At 36.8% G+C, this 22,074-nt stretch overlaps 1 protein-coding gene across 7 annotated transcripts in view; it reads right to left on the bottom strand.

The window, feature by feature from the left end:
• The window catches only part of GMPS (guanine monophosphate synthase), a 114,706-nt gene that overhangs the window by 35,725 nt on the left and 56,907 nt on the right, over window positions 1–22,074 (bottom strand). For all 7 annotated transcript variants that reach the window (XM_067737824.1, XM_067737826.1, XM_067737825.1 and 4 more), the window contains 4 exons: window positions 16,681–16,778; window positions 13,667–13,770; window positions 1,737–1,930; window positions 1,169–1,334 (listed from right to left, as the gene is read on the bottom strand). In XM_067737824.1, the coding sequence (XP_067593925.1) occupies window positions 1,169–1,334; window positions 1,737–1,930; window positions 13,667–13,770; window positions 16,681–16,778 (562 nt within the window). The remainder of the gene's footprint in view (window positions 1–1,168; window positions 1,335–1,736; window positions 1,931–13,666; window positions 13,771–16,680; window positions 16,779–22,074) is intronic.

The raw sequence follows: 22,074 nt of genomic DNA, 5'->3' as shown, positions 1-22,074 counted from the left end.
TAAATGTATCCCCAACTCAACGTTTTCTTAGTGTAATCCCAAAATGCCTGCAGCCACTACAAACCCACCCAAAAGAGAGCAAGTTAGAGTGGAAAGAAAAAGTAATCTAAATTAACAGCCAATTGACAAATAACACTAAATATTTTCTGGAAGAATGTACATAAAACATTATCCCAGAAAATTCTGAGAAAGTATAGTAATGAAAGGACATAAATCCAACCATAGATTAAAATGTACTATGAAACTGTCATGATTAAAACAGTTTGGTACTATTTTACATACTGGAGTTAATTTATGAGAAATTACATTGAGGCAACTAGCTAATGCTTGGGAAGAAAAGAAAAAACCTTAATAGCCCCTAATTCCTTATATAATCAATATAAATAAATAAATAAAAATAAAGTAAATTAACGGCAAATTATTAAAATATCTTACTTTCAAATTGCATAAAAATTGTAACTATGAGAAGACACTACTAGGTTCCTTCCCCAGAGTTTGGTAAAGGCTTGGCTAGTGAGCAGTACTGAAATTTAAGCTTCATTAGCTTAACGGACAAAATCTGCATAATCCATCTGCTTTTCACTTTCCAACATTTTTTTGAAACCATCAGACTGCTATTACCTCCTCCCTATTCCTCATTCTTCTGGCATTATACTTGTTTTATGCCTGTACTGTTATTTTAGTGACGTTTCCAAAGGAGAAAGAAATAGACTCATCTTTACTTCATGTTTAACTACAACTCTTCATTTTATACTCAACCTTTTGGCATCAATTCCACTTAAATCAATAATATGTAGTTTATATCATTAAACTACTGACTTAATTTCATTATAGCTATTGCTTACATCTTGTTTTTTTAAAGTATAAAAGATATCCACAAATGTAAAAGCAGTTAAGGCCTAAGAAGATGAACAGAAAGAACAGAATAGTAGCTGGAAAAAGGTAACTTACTGATCTATACATAACATTTGGAGTAATCAAGTTTCCAAATTTATATTGTGACCCCTCTTGAACCAAAAGTAATTACAAGGTAAAAATAAAAAACATTTTCAACCATAAGCTTAGTGGGAAAACTGTACTTAGTTAAGGCAGTGTGCTCACTTAATCATACGCTAGATTTGATTAAACAAGTTCTGACATGTAAATTAACTCTTCTGGAGTTCAATACCTTTGACTTGAATTCCAAGCTTTTTGAGGGCCTCTTCAACAGACTGACTTTCTCGTTTTCTCATAAAGCCATTATCAATGTGCACAGCAATGACTTGCTCTTGGTTCAAAGCACGATTCAACAAAGCTGTACAAACTGTTGAGTCTACTCCACCACTGAGCAAAACCTACAGGGTGAAATGAAAAGTCAAACTGAGTAGAATAAGGAAAAAGAAACTAAGTTATCAGCTTAAATCACTACCTAAAAACACTGTTTGGGGAATTCCCTGGCGGTCCAGTGGTAAGGACTCCATGCTTACTGCCAAGGACCCAAGTTCAATCCCTGGTCGGGGAACTAGAATTCCACAAGCTGTGCAGCACAGCCAAAAAAAGCAAAACAACAAAACAAAAACAAAAAACCACTGTCTGTACGAAAGGTATGTATGGTAACTGAAAGAACACACTGAAACAGTGCAACTCAAAAGCACATGATCATCCAGTCAAAATTTAAGGGCTATGCTGAGTAAGCCAACTCTGAGTTCTAATATCACTGACATAAATTTATAGACTTTCAAATATAAATTGCTTACCAAAACTTTTGATGTGCCGACTCTCTCTTTGATCTCTCGAATGCACTCAAGTTCTCTGTTCTGCACAGTGAAGGTCCCACTGCACCCAGCGATGTCGAAGAGGAAATTTTTCAGTATTACTTTCCCATTTTCTGTAAGGCCAACTTCAGGGTGGAACTGGGCTCCATATAATTTTTTAGATTCATTTGCTATACCTTTATAGGGAAAATAATCATAAATTAAAATTTTTTCCTATTGAACAGACTCAACCAGAACCCAGAGTAATTCCTCACAATTTCTTCCTCCATAAACGTGGAAACTGATACAAATTAGTGGATTTTTAGCTATGGGGAAAAAAATAAAAATAAAAACTACATTGCCATGGTACAGCTTTATAAAGGTCTTTCCTTATACAGCAATTAATGAACTACATGACCTTGAAATAAGTCCTACAGAGATAATTCACAGTACCCTCAGTTCTCTACCTAGGTTACTGCAATTGTCTTATCTATTTAATGCAATGATAACTCGATTTTAGATCTCAGTCCCATATGCCTTCACATGCAATGTGCAGGTACCAATTTTCTATATTAGAAAATCCTCATACATTAAACCTATCAGAATATTCTAAGTGTTTCTTTCTTGGGTACTATTAACCAAATGTAACTTCATTGACTTGATAAATGTGTTTCTGACACTTTATCATCTATAAAGCAGCAGATATTAGGCTAAATGTTTTACATAGACATGTACTACTCCGTATCTATGGCTCTGAGATATTATTCCAGGGTTTCAACATCTGACAATCAGTGTTATATACCACATAAACAAAATGAGGGATAAAAATAATATGGTCATCTCAATAGATACAGAAAAAGCAAAAGATAAAATTCAACATCATACATGATAAAAACTCTCAACAAACTGGTAGAGAAGGAACGTACCTCAACATAATAAAGGCCATATACAACAAGTCCACAATTAACATACTCAGTGGTGAAAAGCTTTTCCTCTAAGATCAGGAACAAAACAAGAATTCAACAAAGTATTGGACATCCTAGCCAGACCAGTCAGGCTAGAAGAAAGAGATAAAATCATCCAAATTGAAAACGAAGAAGTAAAACTGTCTCTATTTGCAGATGCCACAACACTGTCTCTAGGAAACCCTAGAGATTCTAACAAAATGCTGTTAGAACTAATAAATTATTTCAGCAAGCTTGCAGAAAAGAAAACCAACCTACAGAAATCAATTGTGTGTGTACTAACAACAAACTGTCAGCAGGAAAAATTAAGAAAACATTGCCATCAACAAAATCAAAAAGAATAAAACACTTAGGAATAAATTTAACCAAAAAGGTCAAAGATCTGTACACTGAACATTGTAAGACCTTGATGAAAGAAACTGAGGAAGGAACAAATAAAAAGATATTCCATGTTCATGGATTAGAAGAATTACTACTATTAAAATGTCAATTCTCACCAAAGTAATCTACAGATTCAATTCAATCTCTATCAAAAGTGGCAAAGTATAAAAGTGGTGACCTAGGGACTGGGGGACGAGGGGAATAGGGAGAGGCTGGTTAAAGAGTACAAATTCTTGGGTTTAAGATGAATAAGGTCTGAGGACCTAATGTATAATATGGTGACTATAGCTGATAGCAAATTTCAGTGATCCAATACAGTGTTAAGAGAGTAGAAATTAAATGTTCTCACCAAAAAAAAGTAAATACAGTTGACCCTTGAACAATGCAAGGCTTAGGGTTATCTACCCTTTGTGCAGTCAAAAATCTGCATATAACTTTACAGTCAGCCCTCTGGATCTGCAATTCCACATCCACAGTTTCAACCAACCACACATCACATAGTACTGAAGGAAATATTTAGCAAAAAAAAATCCACGTATTAGTTGACCCACACAGTTCAAAACTGTGTTTTTCAAGGATCAACTGTATGTGAGCCGATGGATGGGTTAATTAACTCAGTGGGGAAAAATCCTTTCACAATGTATATCAAATCATCACATTGTACCCTTTAAATATTTTACAGTTTTGTCAAATATACCTCAATAAAGCTGGAAAACTTAAATTTTAAAAAAAGTTGGGAGAAAAAAACCCACCAACCTAAAATTCTGTGTCCTGAGAAACTACCCTTCAAAAATGCAAGAAAAATAAAAAACTTTCTCAAATGAACAAAACTTGAGGCCATTTGTTGCCAGGAGACTACCTTGCAAGAAATATTAAAAGAAGTTCTTTAGGAAGATTGGTTCAAGATGGTGGAGCAGGGCTTCCCTGGTGGCGCAGTGGTTGAGAGTCCGCCTGCCGATGCAGGGGATGTGGGTTCGTGCCCCCGTCCAGGAAGACCCCACATGCCGCGGAGCTGCTGGCCCCATGAGCCATGGCCGCTGAGCCTGCGCGTCCAGAGCCTGTGCTCTGCAACGGGAGAGGTCACAACAGTGAGAGGCCCGCGTACCGCAAAAACAAAACAAAACAAAAAAAACACAAAACAAACAAACAAAAAAGATGGTGGAGCAGAAGGATGTGCACTCACTCCCTCTTGCAAGAGCACTGGAATCACAACTAACTGCTGAACAATAATTGACAGGAAGACACTGGAGCTCATCAAATAAGATACCCCACATCCAAAGAAAAAGGAGAAGCCACAATGAGATGGTAGGAGGGGCGTAATCACAATAAAATCAAATCCCATAACTGCAAGGTGGGTGACTCACAAACTGGAGAACAATTACACCACAGAAGTCCACCCACTGGAGTGAAGGTTCTGAGCCCCACCTCAGGCTTCCCAACCTGGGGGTATGGCAATGGGAGGAGGAATTCCTAGAGAATCAGACTTTGAAGGCTAGTGTGATTTGACTGCAGGACTTTGACAGGACTGGAAGAAACAAGAGACTCCACTCTTGGAGGGCACACACTAAGTAGTGTGCACGTCGGGACCCAGGGGAAGGAGCAGTGACCCACAGGAGACTGAACCAGACCTACCTCCTAGTGCTGGAAGGTCTCCTGCAGAGGTGGGGGGTGGCTGTGGCTCACCACAGGCACAAGGACACTGACAACAGAAGCTCTGGGAAGTATTCCTTGGCTTGAGCCCTCCCAGAGTCTGCCATTAGCCCCACCAAAGAGCCACGTAGGCTCCAGTGCTCAGTCAACTCAGGCCAAAAAACCAACAGGGAGGGAACTCAGCCCCACTCATCAGCAGACAAGCAGATTACAGTTTTACTGAGCTATGCCCACCAGAGCAATACAGAGCTCTACCCACCACCAGTGCATCCCATCAGGAAGCTTGCACAAGACACTTAGACAGCCTCATCCACCAAAGGGCAGACAGCAGAAGCAAGAAGATCTACAATTCTGCAGCCTGTGGAAGGAAAACCACATTCACAGAAAGATAGATTGGATGAAAAGGCAAATGACTTTGTACCAGATGAAGGAACAACATAAAACCCCAGAAAAACAACTAAATGGAGACAGGCAACCTTCCAGAAGAGGAATTCAGAATAATGATAGTGAAGATGATCCAGGACCTCGGAAAATGAATGGAGGCAAAGATCGAGAAGATTCAAAAATGTTTAACTAAGACCTAGAAGAATTAAAGAACAAACACCTAGAAGAATTAAAGAACAAAGAAACAGATATGAACAATACAATAACTGAAATGAAAAATACACAAGAAGGAAACAACAGCAGAATAACTGAGGTCGAAGAACGGATAAGTGACCTGGAAGACAGAATGGTGGAATTCACTGCCACAGAACAGAATAAAGGAAAAAGAATGAAAAGAAATGAAGACAGCCTAAGAGACCTCTGGAACAACATTAAACACAACAACATTTGCATTACAGGGGTCCCAGAAGGAGAACAGAGAGAGAAAGGACCCAAGAAAGTATCTGAAGAGATTATACTTGAAAACTTCCCTAACATGGGAAAGGAAATAGCCATCCAAATCCAGGAAGAGCACAGAGTCCCAGGAAGGATAAACCCAAGGAGAAACAAGCCAACTAACATAATCAATTTGAGAAAAATTAAAGACAAAGAAAAATTATTGAAAGCAACAAGGGAAAAACAACAAAGAACATACAAGGGAACTCCCATAAGGTTAAGAGCTGATTTCTCAGCAGTAACTCTACAAGCCAGAAGGGAGTGGCAGGACATGTTTAAAGTGATGAAAGGGAAGAACCTACAATCAAGATTACTCTAGCCAGCAAGGATCTTATTCAGATTCGACAGAGAAATCAAAAGCTTTACAGACAAGCAAAAGCTAAGAGAATTCAGCACCACCAAACCAGCTCTACAACAAATGCTAAAAGAAGTTTCTCTAAGTGGGAAACATAAGAGAAGAAAAGGACCTACAAAAACAAACCCAAAACAATTAAGAAAATGTTAATAGGAACATACATATCGATAATTACCTTAAATGTGAATGGATTAAATGCTCCAACCAAAAGACACAGGCTCGCTGAATGGATACAAGAGCAAGACCCATATATATACTGTCTACAAGAGACTCACATCAGACCTACAGACACATACAGACTGAAAGTGAGGAGATGGAAAAAGATATTCCATGCAAATGGAAATCAAAAGAAAGCAGGAGTAGCAATACTTGTATCACATAAAACAAACTTTAAAATAAAGAATGTTACAAGAGACAAGGAAGGATAATCAAGGGGGGATCAATCCAAGAAGAAAATATAACCATTATAAATCTATAGGCACCCAACATAGTAGCACCCCAATACGTAAGGTAACTGCTAACAGCTATAAAAGAAGAAATCCACAGTAACACAATAGTGGGGGACTTTAACAACTCACTTACACGAATAGACGTATCATCCAGACAGAAAATTAATAAGGAAACACAAGCTTTAAATGACACAATAGACAAGATAGAGTTAATTGATATTTATAGGACATTCTATCCAAAAACAGCAGACTACACTTTCTTCTCATTTGCACATGGAACATTCTCCAGGATATTTACATCTTGGGTCACAAATTGAGCCTTGGTAAATTTAAGAAAATTGAAATCATATCAACATCTTTTCCAAGCACAATGCTATGAGAGTAGAAATGAATTACAGGGGAAAAAAACCCCATAATAAACACAAACATGTGGAGACTGAACAATAAGTTACTAAATAACCAAGAGATCACTTAAGAAATCAAAGAGGAAATACAAAAATACCTAGAGACAAGTGACAACGAAAACACAATGATCCAAAACCTATGGGATGCAGCAAAAGCAGTGCTAAGAGGGAAGTTTATAGCAATACAATCCTACCTCAAGAAACAAGACAAATCTCAAATAAACAATCTAACCTTACACCTAAAGGAACTAGAGAAAGAAGAACAAACAAAACCCAAAGTTCGTAGAAGGAAAGAAATCATAAAGATCAGAGTATAAATAAATGAAATAGAAACAAAGAAAACAATAGCAAGATCAGTAAAACTAAAAGCTGGTTCTTTAAGAAGATAAACAAAGTTGATAAACCATTGGCCAGACTCATCAAGAAAAAGAGGGAGAGGACTCAAATCAATAAAATTAGAAATGAAAACGGAGAAGTTACAACAGTCACCGCAGAAATACAAAGCATCCTAAAATTCTACTACAAGCAATTCCATACCAATAAAATGGACAACCTGGAAGAAATGGATATAACCTTCCAAGACTGAACCAGGAAGAAATAGAAAATATGAACAGACCAATCACAAGTAATGAAATTGAAACTGTGATTAAAAATCTTCCAGCAAAGAAGAGTCCAGGTCCAGATGGCTTCACAGGTGAATCCTATCAAACATTTAGAGAAGAGCTAACACCTATCCTTCTCAAAGTCTTCCAAAAAATTGCAGAGGAAGGAACAATCCCAAACTCATTCTATGAGGCCACCATCACCCTAATACCAAAACCAGACAAAGATACTACAAAGAAAGAAAATTACAGACCAATATCAATGATGAATACTGATGCAAAAATCCTCAACAAAATACTAGCAAACAGAATCCAACAACACATTAAAAGGATAATACACCCATGATCAAGTGGGATTTATCCCAGGGATGCAAGGATTCTTCAATATATGCATATCAATCAATGTGATACACCATATTAACAAACTGAAGAATAAAAACCATATGATCATTTCAATAGATGCAGAAAAAGCTTTTGACAAAATTCAACACCCATATATGATAAAAACTATCCAGAAAGTGGGCATAGAGGGAACCTACCTCAACATAATAAAAGCCATATATGACAAACCCACAGCAAACATCATTTTCAATGGTGAAAAAATGAAAGCATTTCCTCTAAGATCAGGAACACGAGGATATCCACTCTCGCCACTATTATTCGACATAGTTTTGGAAGTCCTAGCCGTGGCAATCAGAGAAGAAAAAGAAATAAAAGGAATACAAATTGGAAAAGAAGAAGTAAAACTGCCACTGTTTGCAAATAACAAACTATACATAGAGAATCCTAGAGATGACAGCAGAAAACTAGTAGAGCTAATGAATGAATCTGGTAAAGTTGCAGGATGCAAAATTAATACACAGAAATCTCTTGCATTCCTACAAACTAACAACAAAAGATCAGAAAGAGAAATTAAGGAAACAATCCCATTCACCACTGCAACAAATAGAATAAAATACCTAGGAATAATCCTGCCTAAGGAGTTAAAAGACCTGTACTCTGAAAACTATAAGACACTGATGAAAGAAATCAAAGATGACACAAACACATGCAGAGATATACCATGTTCTTGGTATGGAAGAATCAATATTGTGAAAAGGACTGTACTACCCAAGGCAATCTACAGGTTCAATGCAATTCCTATCAAATTACCAGTGGCATTTTTTACAGAACTAGAACAATAGAACTTAAAATTCGGAGACACAAAAGACCCCAAATAGCCAAAGCAGTCTTGAGGGAAAAAAACGGAGCTGGAGAATCACAATTCCTGACTTCAGATTATACTACAAAGCTACAGTAATCAAGACAATATGGTACTGGCACAAAAACAGAAATGTAGATCAATGGAACAGGATAGAAAACCCAGGGATAAACCCACACATATATGGTCATCACCTTATCTTTGATAAACGAGGCCAGAATATACAACGGAGAAAAGACAGCCTCTTCAATAAGTGGTGCTGGGAAAAGAGGACAGCTACATGTAAAAGAATGTAATTAGGGCTTCCCTGGTGGCGCAGTGGTTGAGAGTCCGCCTGCCGATGCAGGGGACATGGGTTTGTGCCCCGGTCCGGGAAGATCTCACATGCCGCAGAGCAGCTAAGCCTGTGAGCCATGGCCGCTGAGCCTGTGCGTCCGGAGCCTGTGCTCCACAATGGGAGAGGCCACAACAGTGAGAGGCCCGCATATCAGGGGAAAAAAAAAAAAAAAAAGAATGAAATTAGAACACTCCCTAACTCCACAGACAAAAATAAACTCAAAATGGATTAGAGACCTAAATGTAAGACCAGACACTATAAAACTCTTAGAGGAAAACATAAGAACACTGTTTGACATAAATCACAGCAATGACTTTTTTGACCCACCTCCTAGAGTAATGGAAATAAAAACAAAAATAAACAAATGGGACCTAATGAAACTTAAAAGCTTTTGCAAAACAAAGGAAACTATAAACAAGACAAAAAGACAATCTTCAGAATGGGAGAAAATATTTGCAAATGAATCAATGGACAAAGGATTAATCTCCAAAATATATAAATAGCTCATGCAGCTCAATAGTAAAAAAAACAAACAACCTAATTAAAAAATGGGCAGAAGACCTAAATAGACATTTCTCCAAAGAAGACATGCAGATGGCCAAGAGGCTCATGAAAAGCTGCTCAACACCACTAATTATTAGAGAAATGCAAATCAAAACTACAATGAGATATCACCTCACACCAGTTAGAATGGGCATCATCAGAAAATTTACAAACAGCAAATGGTGGAGAGGGTGTGGAGATAAGGGATCCCTCTTGCACTGTTGGTGGGAATGTAAACTGATACAGCCACTATGGAGAACAGTATGGAGGTTCCTTAAAAAACTAAAAATAGAACTACTGTATGACCCAGCAATCCCACTACTGGCCACATACCCAGAGAAAACCATAATTCAAAAAGACACATGCACCCCAATGTTCATTGCAGCACTATTTACAATAGCCAGGTCAAGGAAGCAACCTAAATGCCCATCGACAGATGAATGGATAAAGAAGATGTGGTACATATATACAATGGAACACTCAGCCATAAAAAGGAATGAAATTGGGTCATTTGTAGAGATGTGGATGGATGTAGAGACTGTCATACAGAGTGAAGTCAGAAAGAGAAAAACAAGTATTGTATAATAATGCATATATGTGCAACCTAGAAAAATAGTACCAAGGAATTGGTTTGCACGGCAGAAATAAAGACACAGATGTGGGCTTCCCTGGTGGCGCAGTGGTTGGGAGTCCGCCTGCCGGTGCAGGGGACGTGGGTTCGTGTCCCGGTCTGGGAGGGTCCCATGTGCCGCGGAGCAGCTGGGCCCGTGAGTCATGGCCGCTGGGCCTGCGTGTCCGGAGCCTGTGCTCCGTGGCGGTGAGAGGCCCGCGTACCGCAAAACAAACAAACAAACAAAAAAAAAAACATTAAAAAAGACACAGATGTGGAGAACCAACGTATTGACACCAAGGGGGGAAAGTGGTGGTGGGGGGGATGAATTGGGAGATTGGGATTGACATGTATACACTAATATGCATAAAATAGATAACTAATAAGAACCTGCTGTATAAAAAAAATAAACAAAATAAAATTCAAAAACAAAGTTCTTTAGAGAGAAGGAAAATGATAAAGATCAGAAACTTGGATCTACATAAAAAAGAGCATCAGAGCAGGAGTAAAGGTAAAATTAAAATTTTCTTCTTCCTAATTGATGTAATAGATAACTGTATTCAGAATAATAGCAACAGTGATACAATTACGTATGCTTATAGATAGATATGCTTATTCATGCTTACTTATAAGTGAAATGAACTGACAGCAATGTACAAGGGATGAGAGGAAAGAATTAGGTTTATTTTGTTATTATAAGGTACACTACTTGTGAAGTGGTACAGTGTTATTTCAAAGAGAATTTGGGTTAGTTGTAAATGTATATTGTAAAATCTAAGGCAACTTTTTCTTAAAAAAGTAAAAAAAAGAAATAGAACTAATATGCAGAAAAGAGAAAATGGGATCACATAAAATGCTCAATTAAAACCACAAAAGGCAGAAAAAACAGAAGATAAAAATATGAACAAAGAACAAGGACAACAAATAAACAGTAACAGATATGGTAGATATTAATCCAACACTATCAATAATCACTTTAAACTCCAATAGTCTAAATGCATCAATAAAAGACAGAGGTTGTCATAGTGGATCAAGAAGAAAACCTAACTATATATGTTGTCTACGAGAAATCCACTTTAAAGACACAGATCAAAAGTATATGGATGGAGAATGATATATCATGATAACACTAATTATAAGATAGCATGAGTAGATACATTAATGTCAAACAGAGCAGACTTCAGCCAAGAAAAGTTATCAGGGTTAAAGAGGAGCATATATATAATGATAAAGGGGTTCGTTCCTAAAGAAGACATAATAATCCTTAATGCGTATGCACCTAACAGGAAAGCATCAAAATAGATGAGGCAAAAACTGATATAATTATAGGGAGAAATACATGAATCAACTACTGTAGTTAAGATACTTCAACATCCTTCTGTCAGAAATAGAGCCGATTACTGTAATCCATCACATCAATAGGCTAAAGAAGAAAAATTACATGATCATATCAATAGATGCAGAAAAAGCATATGAAATATATCCAAATGCCCATTCATGATTAAAACTCTCAGGAGACTAGAAATAGAGGGGGACATCAATTTGATAAAGACTATCTTCTACAGCCTACAGCTAAGATCATACCTAACCATGAGAAACTCAAAACTTTCCCACTAAGATCAGGAACAAAGTAAGGATGTTCCCTCTCACCATTGCTTTTCAACATCATAATAAAATCCTAGCTAATGCCATAGGACAAGAAAAGGAAATAGAACTAATGATTACAACAAAGTTGCCGGATACAAGGTTAACACACAAGAGTTCATTGCCTTCCCATATACTAGCAATGAACAAGTGAAATTTAAATTAAAAATACAATACAATTAACATTAGCACGTCCCCCCCCCAAATGAAATACTTTGGTGTAAATCTAACAAAATATGTACAAAATCTATATGAGAACCCAATCACTCCTAAGCACTTCTACCTCTACCACCCGGTTCCTTAGTCTCCTTTCCTGATTACTACCATAGATTTCTGGCTGGTCTCTGCTTCTACATTTAACGGTCTCTTTTCTCCTCACTGTAGCCAGGGTAATCCTGAAATCAGATTGTGTCTCTCTCTCCTTTGTTCAAAACTCCATCTCACTATGAGTAAAGCCAACATTTTCACAGTGGCCTCAAAAGTCCTGGTGTTCTGGTTCCCAACAACCTCTCTGACCTCATCTTCTACCACACACTCCACGCTTACTCTGCTGTAACCATGTGGCTTCCTTGCTGTTCCTTAAACAAGGTCCCATCCCAGGAACTCTGTACTGCTATTTACTCTTTCCCTAAATATCCAAAAGGGTCAGCACTTACTTCCTCCATGTCTCATATCATCTAATAGGAACACCATCTCCATAACTGAATACCCTATCTAAAACAGTAACAGTCCTAACCACACATTCCACAACACTCTTCTCTTCTATTTATTTTTTCAGTACATTTAAACATGACCAACACCCGACTTATTTTGTATTTATCTGTGTTCTGTCTGTCCCACCTCTCCCCCATCTCCGCCCTCACCAACTATAACATTAAACAGAGGTTTTGTCCATTCTGTTCACTGGCACCTAGAACTGTGCCCGGCACACGTGGGTACTCAGATATTTGTTGAATGAATTAAAATACATAAGCTCATCTACCACTATTGATCTCATATACGAAATAAAAACCCGTCAATATAAAAACCATTCCTGATAATTCCTATGCTAATACATTAATCTGTTAAGTAACTGCAGGTAGAATACTCAATTCAATTTATCCATTACGAATTTTTTTTTCAACTTTTTAGGTGTAGCATATCAAACAAGAACTTTATTGATAACCCCACTTTTTGCTTTTGCAGATATCCAGGATTACCGGTGATTATTTACATTACAATTATTCAAGTAAGCAAGTAAAAGAAAAAAAAAATCACAAATTACCAGAAAATTAACTCCTCTTCCTCAAAAAAACAGAGAACAAAAAATGGTTTAGAGCATGCGCTGGCAAACTTCCTACAAAGGGTTAGACAGTATAAGCTTTAAGCTTGGTGGGACACATACATATAGTCCCTGTTGTTTATTATAACCCTTTAATAATGTAAAAATCATTCTTAGTTTCTAAACGTACAAAAACAGGCTACAGGCTGGATGTGACCCACAGGTAATAGCCTGCCAACCCTAGTTCAGAGAAATGCCCTGAATGCTTAGTCTGATGTTTTATAGCATCCAAGATACATGCCTATATACACCTAAGAAAAGCATAAAAAAAGGACAATTATGAATACAGCATGCTGGAGAGGTAAATAGTTCTCAAATTTTTCCTGAGTTGTAATAGCTGTATTTTATATCTGGAAAACATATTAGAATAAATATTTTTAAAAGTATTTCAGAGCAAACTAGTAAGTGACTTCTAGATAATCCTTCTAATATTAAATACCCTTCATAAATTAATGGTTGACCCTATGACATTTACAATATCTTTAAAAAAATAAGAAACATCAAAAACAGTACCTCATACAGAAACATATGCTTATAGCCTTCTCAGATAAATTTTTTACAATGAAATCTGCAAAAGTTTTAGAATTTTTACCTGCCACAATATTCCCAGAACGTGCCACAACCTTGAATCCATCGGCTACTTTGTCTACACTATCTCCATGGGTAAGCAAAACAATTTCTTCCTTCTGAAGGCCCCTAATAAAAAATAAAACAATACACAAATAGCTTAATTATTAGACATGATTAATGGATTCTTTGCTTTATTTTTTTCTAGCTTTATTGAGACATAATAACATATATAACATTATGTTAAGTTTAAGGTGTACAATGTGATGATTTCATATACATATATATTGTGAAATGATTACTACAGTAAAAGTTAGTTAACATATCCACCACCTCACACAGTTACCATTTTCTGTGTGTGGTGAGAGCATTTAAGATCCACTCTCAGGCTTCCCTGGTGGCGCAGTGGTTGAGAGTCCGCCTGCCGGTGCAGGGAGCATGGGTTTGTGCCCCGGTCTGGGAAGACCCCACATGCTGCGGAGCGGCTGGGCCCGTGAGCCATGGCTGCTGAGCCTGCATGTCCGGAGCCTGTGCTCCGCAACGGGAGAGGCCACAACAGTGAGACGCCGGCGTACAGCAAAAAAAAAAAAAAAAACAGATCCACTCTCTTAGTGACTTTCAAATATACAATACGGTGTTGTTAACTGTAGTCATTATGCTGTACATAAGATTCCTAGAACTTATTCATCTTATAATTGGTAGTTTTTTGCTTTAGAAATACTAGCTTCTTCTGTGTGTAAATCAAGAAAAGAGAGAAAGTATGTAACGGTGCAACACTGCTAGAATTTAAACTTATTCTGTCCATTATAAAGCAAATAACAATAATAAATTTCAAAAAAAGACAATCCATAAAAATTGAAAACTGAAACAATATATAAAGTTATTTTTTTTAACTTTTTATATTATGTTGAAGTATAGTTGATTAACAATGTTGTGTTAGTTTCAGGTGTACAACAAAGTGATTCAGTTATACATATACATGTATCTATTCTTTTTCAAATTCTTTTCCCAATTAGGTTGTTACATAATATTGAGCAGAGCTCCCTGTGCTATGCAGTAGGTCCTTGTTGGTTATCCATTTTAAATACAGCAGGTGTACATGTCAGTCCCACACGCCCTGACTCTCCCCATCCCCAGGCCATCCCCCCACCACCGGTAACTGTAAGTTCGTTCTCTAAGTCTGTGAGTTAAAAATAAATAAATAAAGTTGGTAATATAACGCCCCCCACCACCACACACACACAATTTCAAGAGGCTATAAGATAATAATTTCAAAATTATATCTCTATTGGAATTTATCTTAAGGACAGAAGTAATTAATGGCATGGATTAAAACAGATGTAAGTAACATTTATCAAATGCAATTGTGTGGACTTTCTTTGGACCCTGATACAAACAAATCAACCATAAAAAGATATTTTTTACATTATGAAAAAATCTGAACAAGGACTTGGTATTAAATAATATTAAGAAATAAAAAATTTTAAATAAAGCAAGAAGATAAAGTACTTTAAAAGCAAAAGGATGTTTTGCGGTTGTTATTATTGTCATCACTATTACTTAGGATTAGTGTAGGTTGTAACTGAATACCAGGATTTTAGAACTATAAAGACAGAAAAACTTTAAATCTTAACCAGATCTTTACATTTAAAGCCTCCTGTACTATCACCTTCTACCAGCAAGATTCCTGAAGTAGTTCTCAAGAGTAGTCACTTGAGATACAGATCATTGTAAGCAACACCTCTCCATTATGAAGTAGAACAAGCACTGGATTTCAAAAACGTATTTTGGCAATGAGCAGCTTCAGTTCATAAAATTATTTTGAGCAACTCTGGCTTCTTTTTATTAATATCCCTTTGAAAACAAGAATACTTGAATACAGATATACTTATTTTTGTTCTTTCTAGTATTAAAGAAAAGCCAGCCACAGCCAGTTCTGTGTAAAAACTGGGAAATCTCCATTTCAGATAAAAGTTCTTAACTTGAATTTTAAAATTTCTGATCTGTCCAATTTGGAGAACACTATTCATTAAGAATTAATTTAGGCACAACTCAATGGAGGCTGTAAGAATATGTTAATAAACAAATCTATAAAAATAATTAGCACAGTTATAAGAAATGATAATAAAGACAACATGTGCACATTAACTGACATTAGCCAGCGTTTTACAGATTGAATGCAGTTAGGGAGAAATGTGATTTTTAAATAAAAATGAAATTTAGTTCAAAAAAAAGTAAATGAGTAATTCTATCAATAGTCCACCTAAATGGGCTATATCCAAAACATCGGAAAACCCCAAAAAAGAAAGCAAGTGACTAAAACTTAAGTTTTCTGGTCTTTCAGGAAGCTGAATGAAAACTCAGCTATTTTTTTTAGTAAAGCAGAAGATAAATGATTCTAGAAAGCCAATGAATAGCTCATTCACCAATCTTCAAATACATTAGAGCTGCTGTATCTAATCTATTATCACCTAGCAATAAAATAAATTAATACATTCACTGTATTAAAGACAGTACACCAAGTATAGTTATGCTCAGATACAGTAGAGAAAGTGAGGAAGAGGGAAATAAAACACATATTTAGTAATGAGTCCAGCAATGGGTAGCTTGCTAAGTACCCAGAGCAAGAACATGGTAGAGGAAGAGGTATACAAATGCAGGACAGTTTAAAACATTATCCACCTGCCACGTCTGTCATACTAATGTTTAGAATCACACTCTACTGAAAGAGTGAAAAGGGAAAACTACAAATGTTGGCATCACAATATGCTGTCCCAAAGAGGGGTTCAAGACGGCACAGGTGCTTTTATTAAATTATGTCATTAAGTGCTTTTCTTATCCCTAATTAGCATCACTGCGATCTGCTGCTGTCTTGACACTCAACTGGAAGACAAATATGACAATTAACACCTTTGGCCACTACTGTGGCCTTAATTTTGCCTAAGAATTACAGAATCTCCAATTTTAAAGAATAACATTCCCAGCTGTAAGTTAGTTAAGCTACTAACATTCTTATTGATCTAAAAATATCTTTAATACCTGAATAATGAGCATGTGTTATCCACACTAATACTGAAGACTCCATCTTCTCTAACACTTTTTTTGTGCACAGTACCTCCAAATACCTTATTCATCATCTGTTCAAGAGAAAATAAATTGATGTTAATAGAAATCAAAAGAAAATTACTCAATTTCTTACATTAATAATTTATGTTTCTTATTTTTAGGATAGCTGTTATATTTGTGCCCCCCAAATAAAGGAAGTCTGATAACTGTAGATAACTTGGTGCTATTATATATAATTATAAAGTTCTTAAAAGGCATAGTTATAAAACAAAACTAAATTAATAAAAATTAACCTCAGGTCAAATTCCTAAACACTGGCAAATTTTCCATTTAGGGTACTTTAATTCATCTGTTAAAAATAGGGATTTCTTGGGATTCCCTGGTGGCGCAGTGGCTGGGAGTCCGCTTGCCGATGCAGGGGACGCAGGTTCGTGCCCTGGTCCGGGAAGATCCCACGTGCCGCGGAGCGGCTGGGCCCGTGAGCCATGGCCGCTGAGCCTGCGCGTCCAGAGCCTGTGCTCCGCAACGGGAGAGGCCACAACAGTGAGAGGCCCGCGTACCGGCAAAAAAAAAAAAAAAAATAGGGATTTCTTTAACACTTACATCTGTTTAATTTTAAAGCATTTTAAAAGGCACTTTGAGCTTAGAAAGTACCTAGGTTGGTATTAAAACCAGGCAGATATAAATTCCTCCAAACTGTTTAATCTTTGGCTCCAAAGGAATAGTCTGAAAGTCTGCAAAAGGCTGTCCTGTGGAGATGAGATAAGCAATAAAATCTGGTCTTTCAATTAAATTTATTTGTTCAAATCCCATACACCTACAGACTTTTAAGTGGTCTCTACATTCTGACCCTTCTTGTGTCAATCTTCTTATTTATCACTTACATATGTCCAAACACCCCCAACACCAGACACACACAAGATTTTTAGGAACATTAAATCTGCATCAATAAAATCACTACAACCCATCTTGGTATGTCTGTTCCACAACAGGTGTCATAATATACCTGCCACAACAATATGTGATGCAGGTTGACCCAGCCCCCAACAGAAAAGTAGGCAGAGGGCTAAATAAATGTTCATTCTTGTGATGCACAACGGCATATTCTTCAAAACCATCAGCAAATGCTGCCCTCTACATTCTCCTCTTAGACATTCACAATTAACCTTCCTGCAATAAAGTTTTGGGTTAAGTCCAGCAGTTAAAAAAAACCCTGCTAACCCTTGTTTAATCCAGTACTTCCCAAACTAAAGACTCATAAGTAAAACACTTTCTGCAGCACCTTAACCAACACAGTTTAGGAAATACTGCTGCAGTCTAATCAGTCCCCTTGCCTCCAGTCTTGCCTATCTTCCAGCCTATATTCCAGAGATCTACGAATGTCAGCTACTAAAATATAAATATGATTCTGTTAGTCCATTATTAAATTCTTAATGGCTCTCTATCATCTACATCTGGGTTGGTAAATTTTTCCTGTAAAGGGCCAAAGAGTAAGTATTCTAGCCTTTGCAGGCGCTACTGTGTCTGGAGCAACTGTTCAACTCTTGTCGTCGTTAACACAAAAGCATCCACAGACAATACTTAAAGGACTGGATGTGGCGGTGTTCTAATAAACTTTATTTATGGGCACTGAAACTTGAATTTCATTTAATTTTCACATGTCACAAAATATAATTTTTTTTAAATGTTTTTCAACTCCAACCATAAAAACCATTTTAAAATCATAAAAACCATTCTTAGCTTGCAGGTCATACAAAAACAGGCAGTGGGCCAGCTTTGGCAGCAGGCTATAGTTTGCTGACCCCTTGTCTACAGGATAAAGTCCAATATGGAACACAGACTTTTTAATACATTGCCCCCGTCTAATTTTACCTCTCATCTTCCCTGTCATTCTCTACTCCAGCTATTCAAACTGGTGTGATTACCGAAGCTGACCGTGTCCTCTCCCCCCATGTCTTCAGGTCTCTTCACAGTCCCAGGGGCCTAACAAAGTATGTGGCCCAGAGCAGTCAGTCATTCAAATTTGCTGAACGAAAAATGAATGTTTTCCTCTACACCACTCAATGAACCTTGTGCACCTCTGCCTCCTCTAATTTGCAGTTCTTAATTAGAAGAGAGCTGAATGATCAAGATAACCAAAGCTGTTGGAACACTACACAATTTAAAAGTTCACAGAGTCTAAATTAAAGGCTTTTACAAAGCCAAAGGCTTGAAGTAAAATTTAAAGCTATGTCACCTATTCAGAAGGCTTTCATGCTTATTCTTGATTCCTGACTATATGCTACTTAAGGGTGAGAATACAAGGAGTTGAAAGACCAGCTAAGTGTGTGTGTGGGAGGAGGGAATAATTTTATGTAGAGTAAAACACTTTACTTTGTTAAAATTTTGTTTTAATATTCTATTTTGACTTAAGGAAATGGTTTTCAGTATGGATTCCTGATAACCTCGAGGTCCTAAATGTCTCAAAAAAAACCCCTGAAAGTCTACTAGGTCTACCACTCTAATTGGGTCAGCTTCCCTCTTATCTGTTTTATATGCCAAGGTTTTAAAATAAATCTTAGATTTGGGAGGGGGAAACGGAAGGAAATTCCACCAATAAAAACAATTTGACAAAACCTGTGGGAGTGTATAAAGAAGCCAAATGCTTGTAATAAAGATGTTTCTTTAAAAAAAAAAGAAATTATAGTGAAGAGAGAAGTCACAGTCTAGAAGGTATATGCAATATATATGATTGGCAAAAGTTTAGTATCCAGCATACATAAAAACAATCTAAAAAATTCAACAAGAAAATGTGCAAAAATCACAAATAAGCTTTTACAGCAAAGCAGACACTAATGACTAATAGCAAATAAACACATGAATCTCAAAATAAGGAAAATGACCATTAAGACTATCAACACAATGTCATTTAATACCTTTTCAGCTAGGCAAATTCAGGGGGAAAAAAAAAAAAAAGCTGACCTTGTCAAGGCCTGGCAGGGATATAGAGCAGAAGGAATTTTTATATACTTATATACTGCTCTGGGAAGGTACTTTGGGGGCAAATATCATTTCCTCGTGAAGCTGAGACTCGGCATTTCAATTAATTAGCCTAGAGAAAAGTCTGTGTACGTACAATACCAGATGAAGAGTCCAAAAATATTCATGGCAGTATCTGTAATAGCAAAAATCTGGGAAAAGACCAGTGATACTAACAGTGGAATGTATAATTAATTTGTGCTACATTCAAACAATAAACTCAGTAGTGAAAATAAAATTAATTAATCTCAAAACCAAAAATGAAAATACACGAAGTATGATTTCACTTATATTAAGGTCAATAGGCAAAATTAAGTAAAATATTATTTAGAAATACAATATGTATAAAGCTACAAAGAAAAGAAAGGGAATGAATGACATTTCAGGAAAGTGTTACCTCTTGCAGGAAGAGAGAAGAATGTAGAATGGAAAAGAGCATAAAGAGAGTTTTAAAAGTTCTACTAATATTCTATTTCTTATGCTGAGTGGGGCATAAACAGTAATAGAGGTAAAGGGAGCAAGGAGCAGGACAGACTTTTTTCTTCCAAAGCAAAGAACTACCAGGAAGCAATCAGAAAGACTCTTGACAAGAGTTAATGGCAAAAGATGGTACAGAAGACATTGAAATAACTAAAATTTCAGGATGCCATGGAGGGGGCAAAGGTATATACCAGACTGAGAACTTTGGTGCTAAAATTACTCAACTAAGAGTCACTAAGAAGCGGTAGTCCTTTACAAACAGCATATTAGCTACGTGGTATTATTTATTTATTATTTATTTATTTATCAATATTTTATAGAAAGACAATTTCTGCCCAAAGGAGCAAGATCAGCCTATTCCCTTATACTACTATGAAAGTTCAGATGACAAAGGCAAAATTTTTTATGCATTTAACATAAGCAGGCCAGGCTCTGGCTACCACAGACCCCTACTGAATGACAGAAAAATGTGGTCTTCCAATTATAAGGGGGTACTGACATAATGGAGAAACAGTCAGCCACTATCATTTAAATTAAGGGAGCATTTTCCAGACCTGTTCACTCTAAGTGGGTGCCAAAAAAATATCTTGTGAGACTCTTCCTTACAAAATGTTATAATGCCTCTCAATATACTAAAAACCATTTAATTACAGATTGTGCTGGACTTGCCTGGCTGTCCAGTGGTTAAGACTCTACACTTCCAATGCAAGGGGGACAGGTTTGATCCCTGGTCAGAGAACTAAGATCCTACATGCTGTGTGGCATGGCCAAAAATTTTTTTTTAAATTGTAATTATTAGTTGTGCTTTATGATTAATATTGACTACTCAGGCAAGGAAGATCAATAAATTATGTAAATACATTACATCATGGGGCAAAGACATATTTAAAAAAAAGAGTCAGCCAATTTCCAATGTTCAATCTGATCAGGAAACAGGCTCTTATGAGAAAACATATTAGAATACTAGGCGGGAAAATCTAAAAATAAGCTATTATCCAAGTCAAATTTATAATCACCAGTTGACTTTTCAGAGCACATTACAGGGGAAAAAGAACCTTTTACTATAAAATTCTTGTTGCCTAGATAAGAAAATATCCATTATCATAGATTTTGTATTTTATATATTTTTAGTCAGCATTTCCTCTAAATCAATGGAAAACCATAACAATCAATTAACAAGAAGCAAAATCTGGTAAAGCTGTTTTGCAGACCAGTGATTTCTAATATTCTGCCCTTGTATCAAGAGTATGAATAATAAAAATATTCACATTCTTACGTGAACATTGATTTATGTTCCTTCCTTTACTGAAAGCTCCAGAGACAGCTATTAGAAAATGTATTGGTCTGTTCACTTTCTAACTTTTGAATAGCTTCCCTTTGTGCCATTATTCATATCAATACACAAGTTTCAACCACATTGTTTAAAAAAAAGACAATTCACTGTTCTGCTCACTACTAAAATGAGGAGGGTCCCAAAATGGCACCAACACCGGGGTCCTCATGGTAGAATTAAGCTTCCAAAAATAGCTGCCTCCAGTGTCTATGTCTCCAGGGTGAGCTCCAATTGCCTCCTGCCTCTCCAGAAGACTCTCCAAGATCAGCAGGTGGGTCTGACCCAGGCTCCTTTTAAATTACTGCTTCTGCCCTGAGTCCTGGAGCGTGGGAGATTTTGTGTGCACCCTTTAAGAGTGGAATCTGGATTTCCCACAACCCTCTGTCTTTCCCAAAAGTAAGCTCCACTGGCCTTCAAAGCCAAATGTTCTGGGGGTTCATTTTCCTGGTGCAGGAACCCTGGGCTGGGGAGCCCAACATGGGGCTCTGACCTTGGGGGAAACCTCTGAAATTGTAATTATTCTCCCATTTGTGGGT

The sequence above is a fragment of the Pseudorca crassidens genome, chromosome 5 (assembly GCF_039906515.1).
Source record: "Pseudorca crassidens isolate mPseCra1 chromosome 5, mPseCra1.hap1, whole genome shotgun sequence".
Lineage (NCBI taxonomy): Eukaryota > Metazoa > Chordata > Mammalia > Artiodactyla > Delphinidae > Pseudorca > Pseudorca crassidens.
This window is presented reverse-complemented; position numbering and strand designations above follow the sequence as displayed.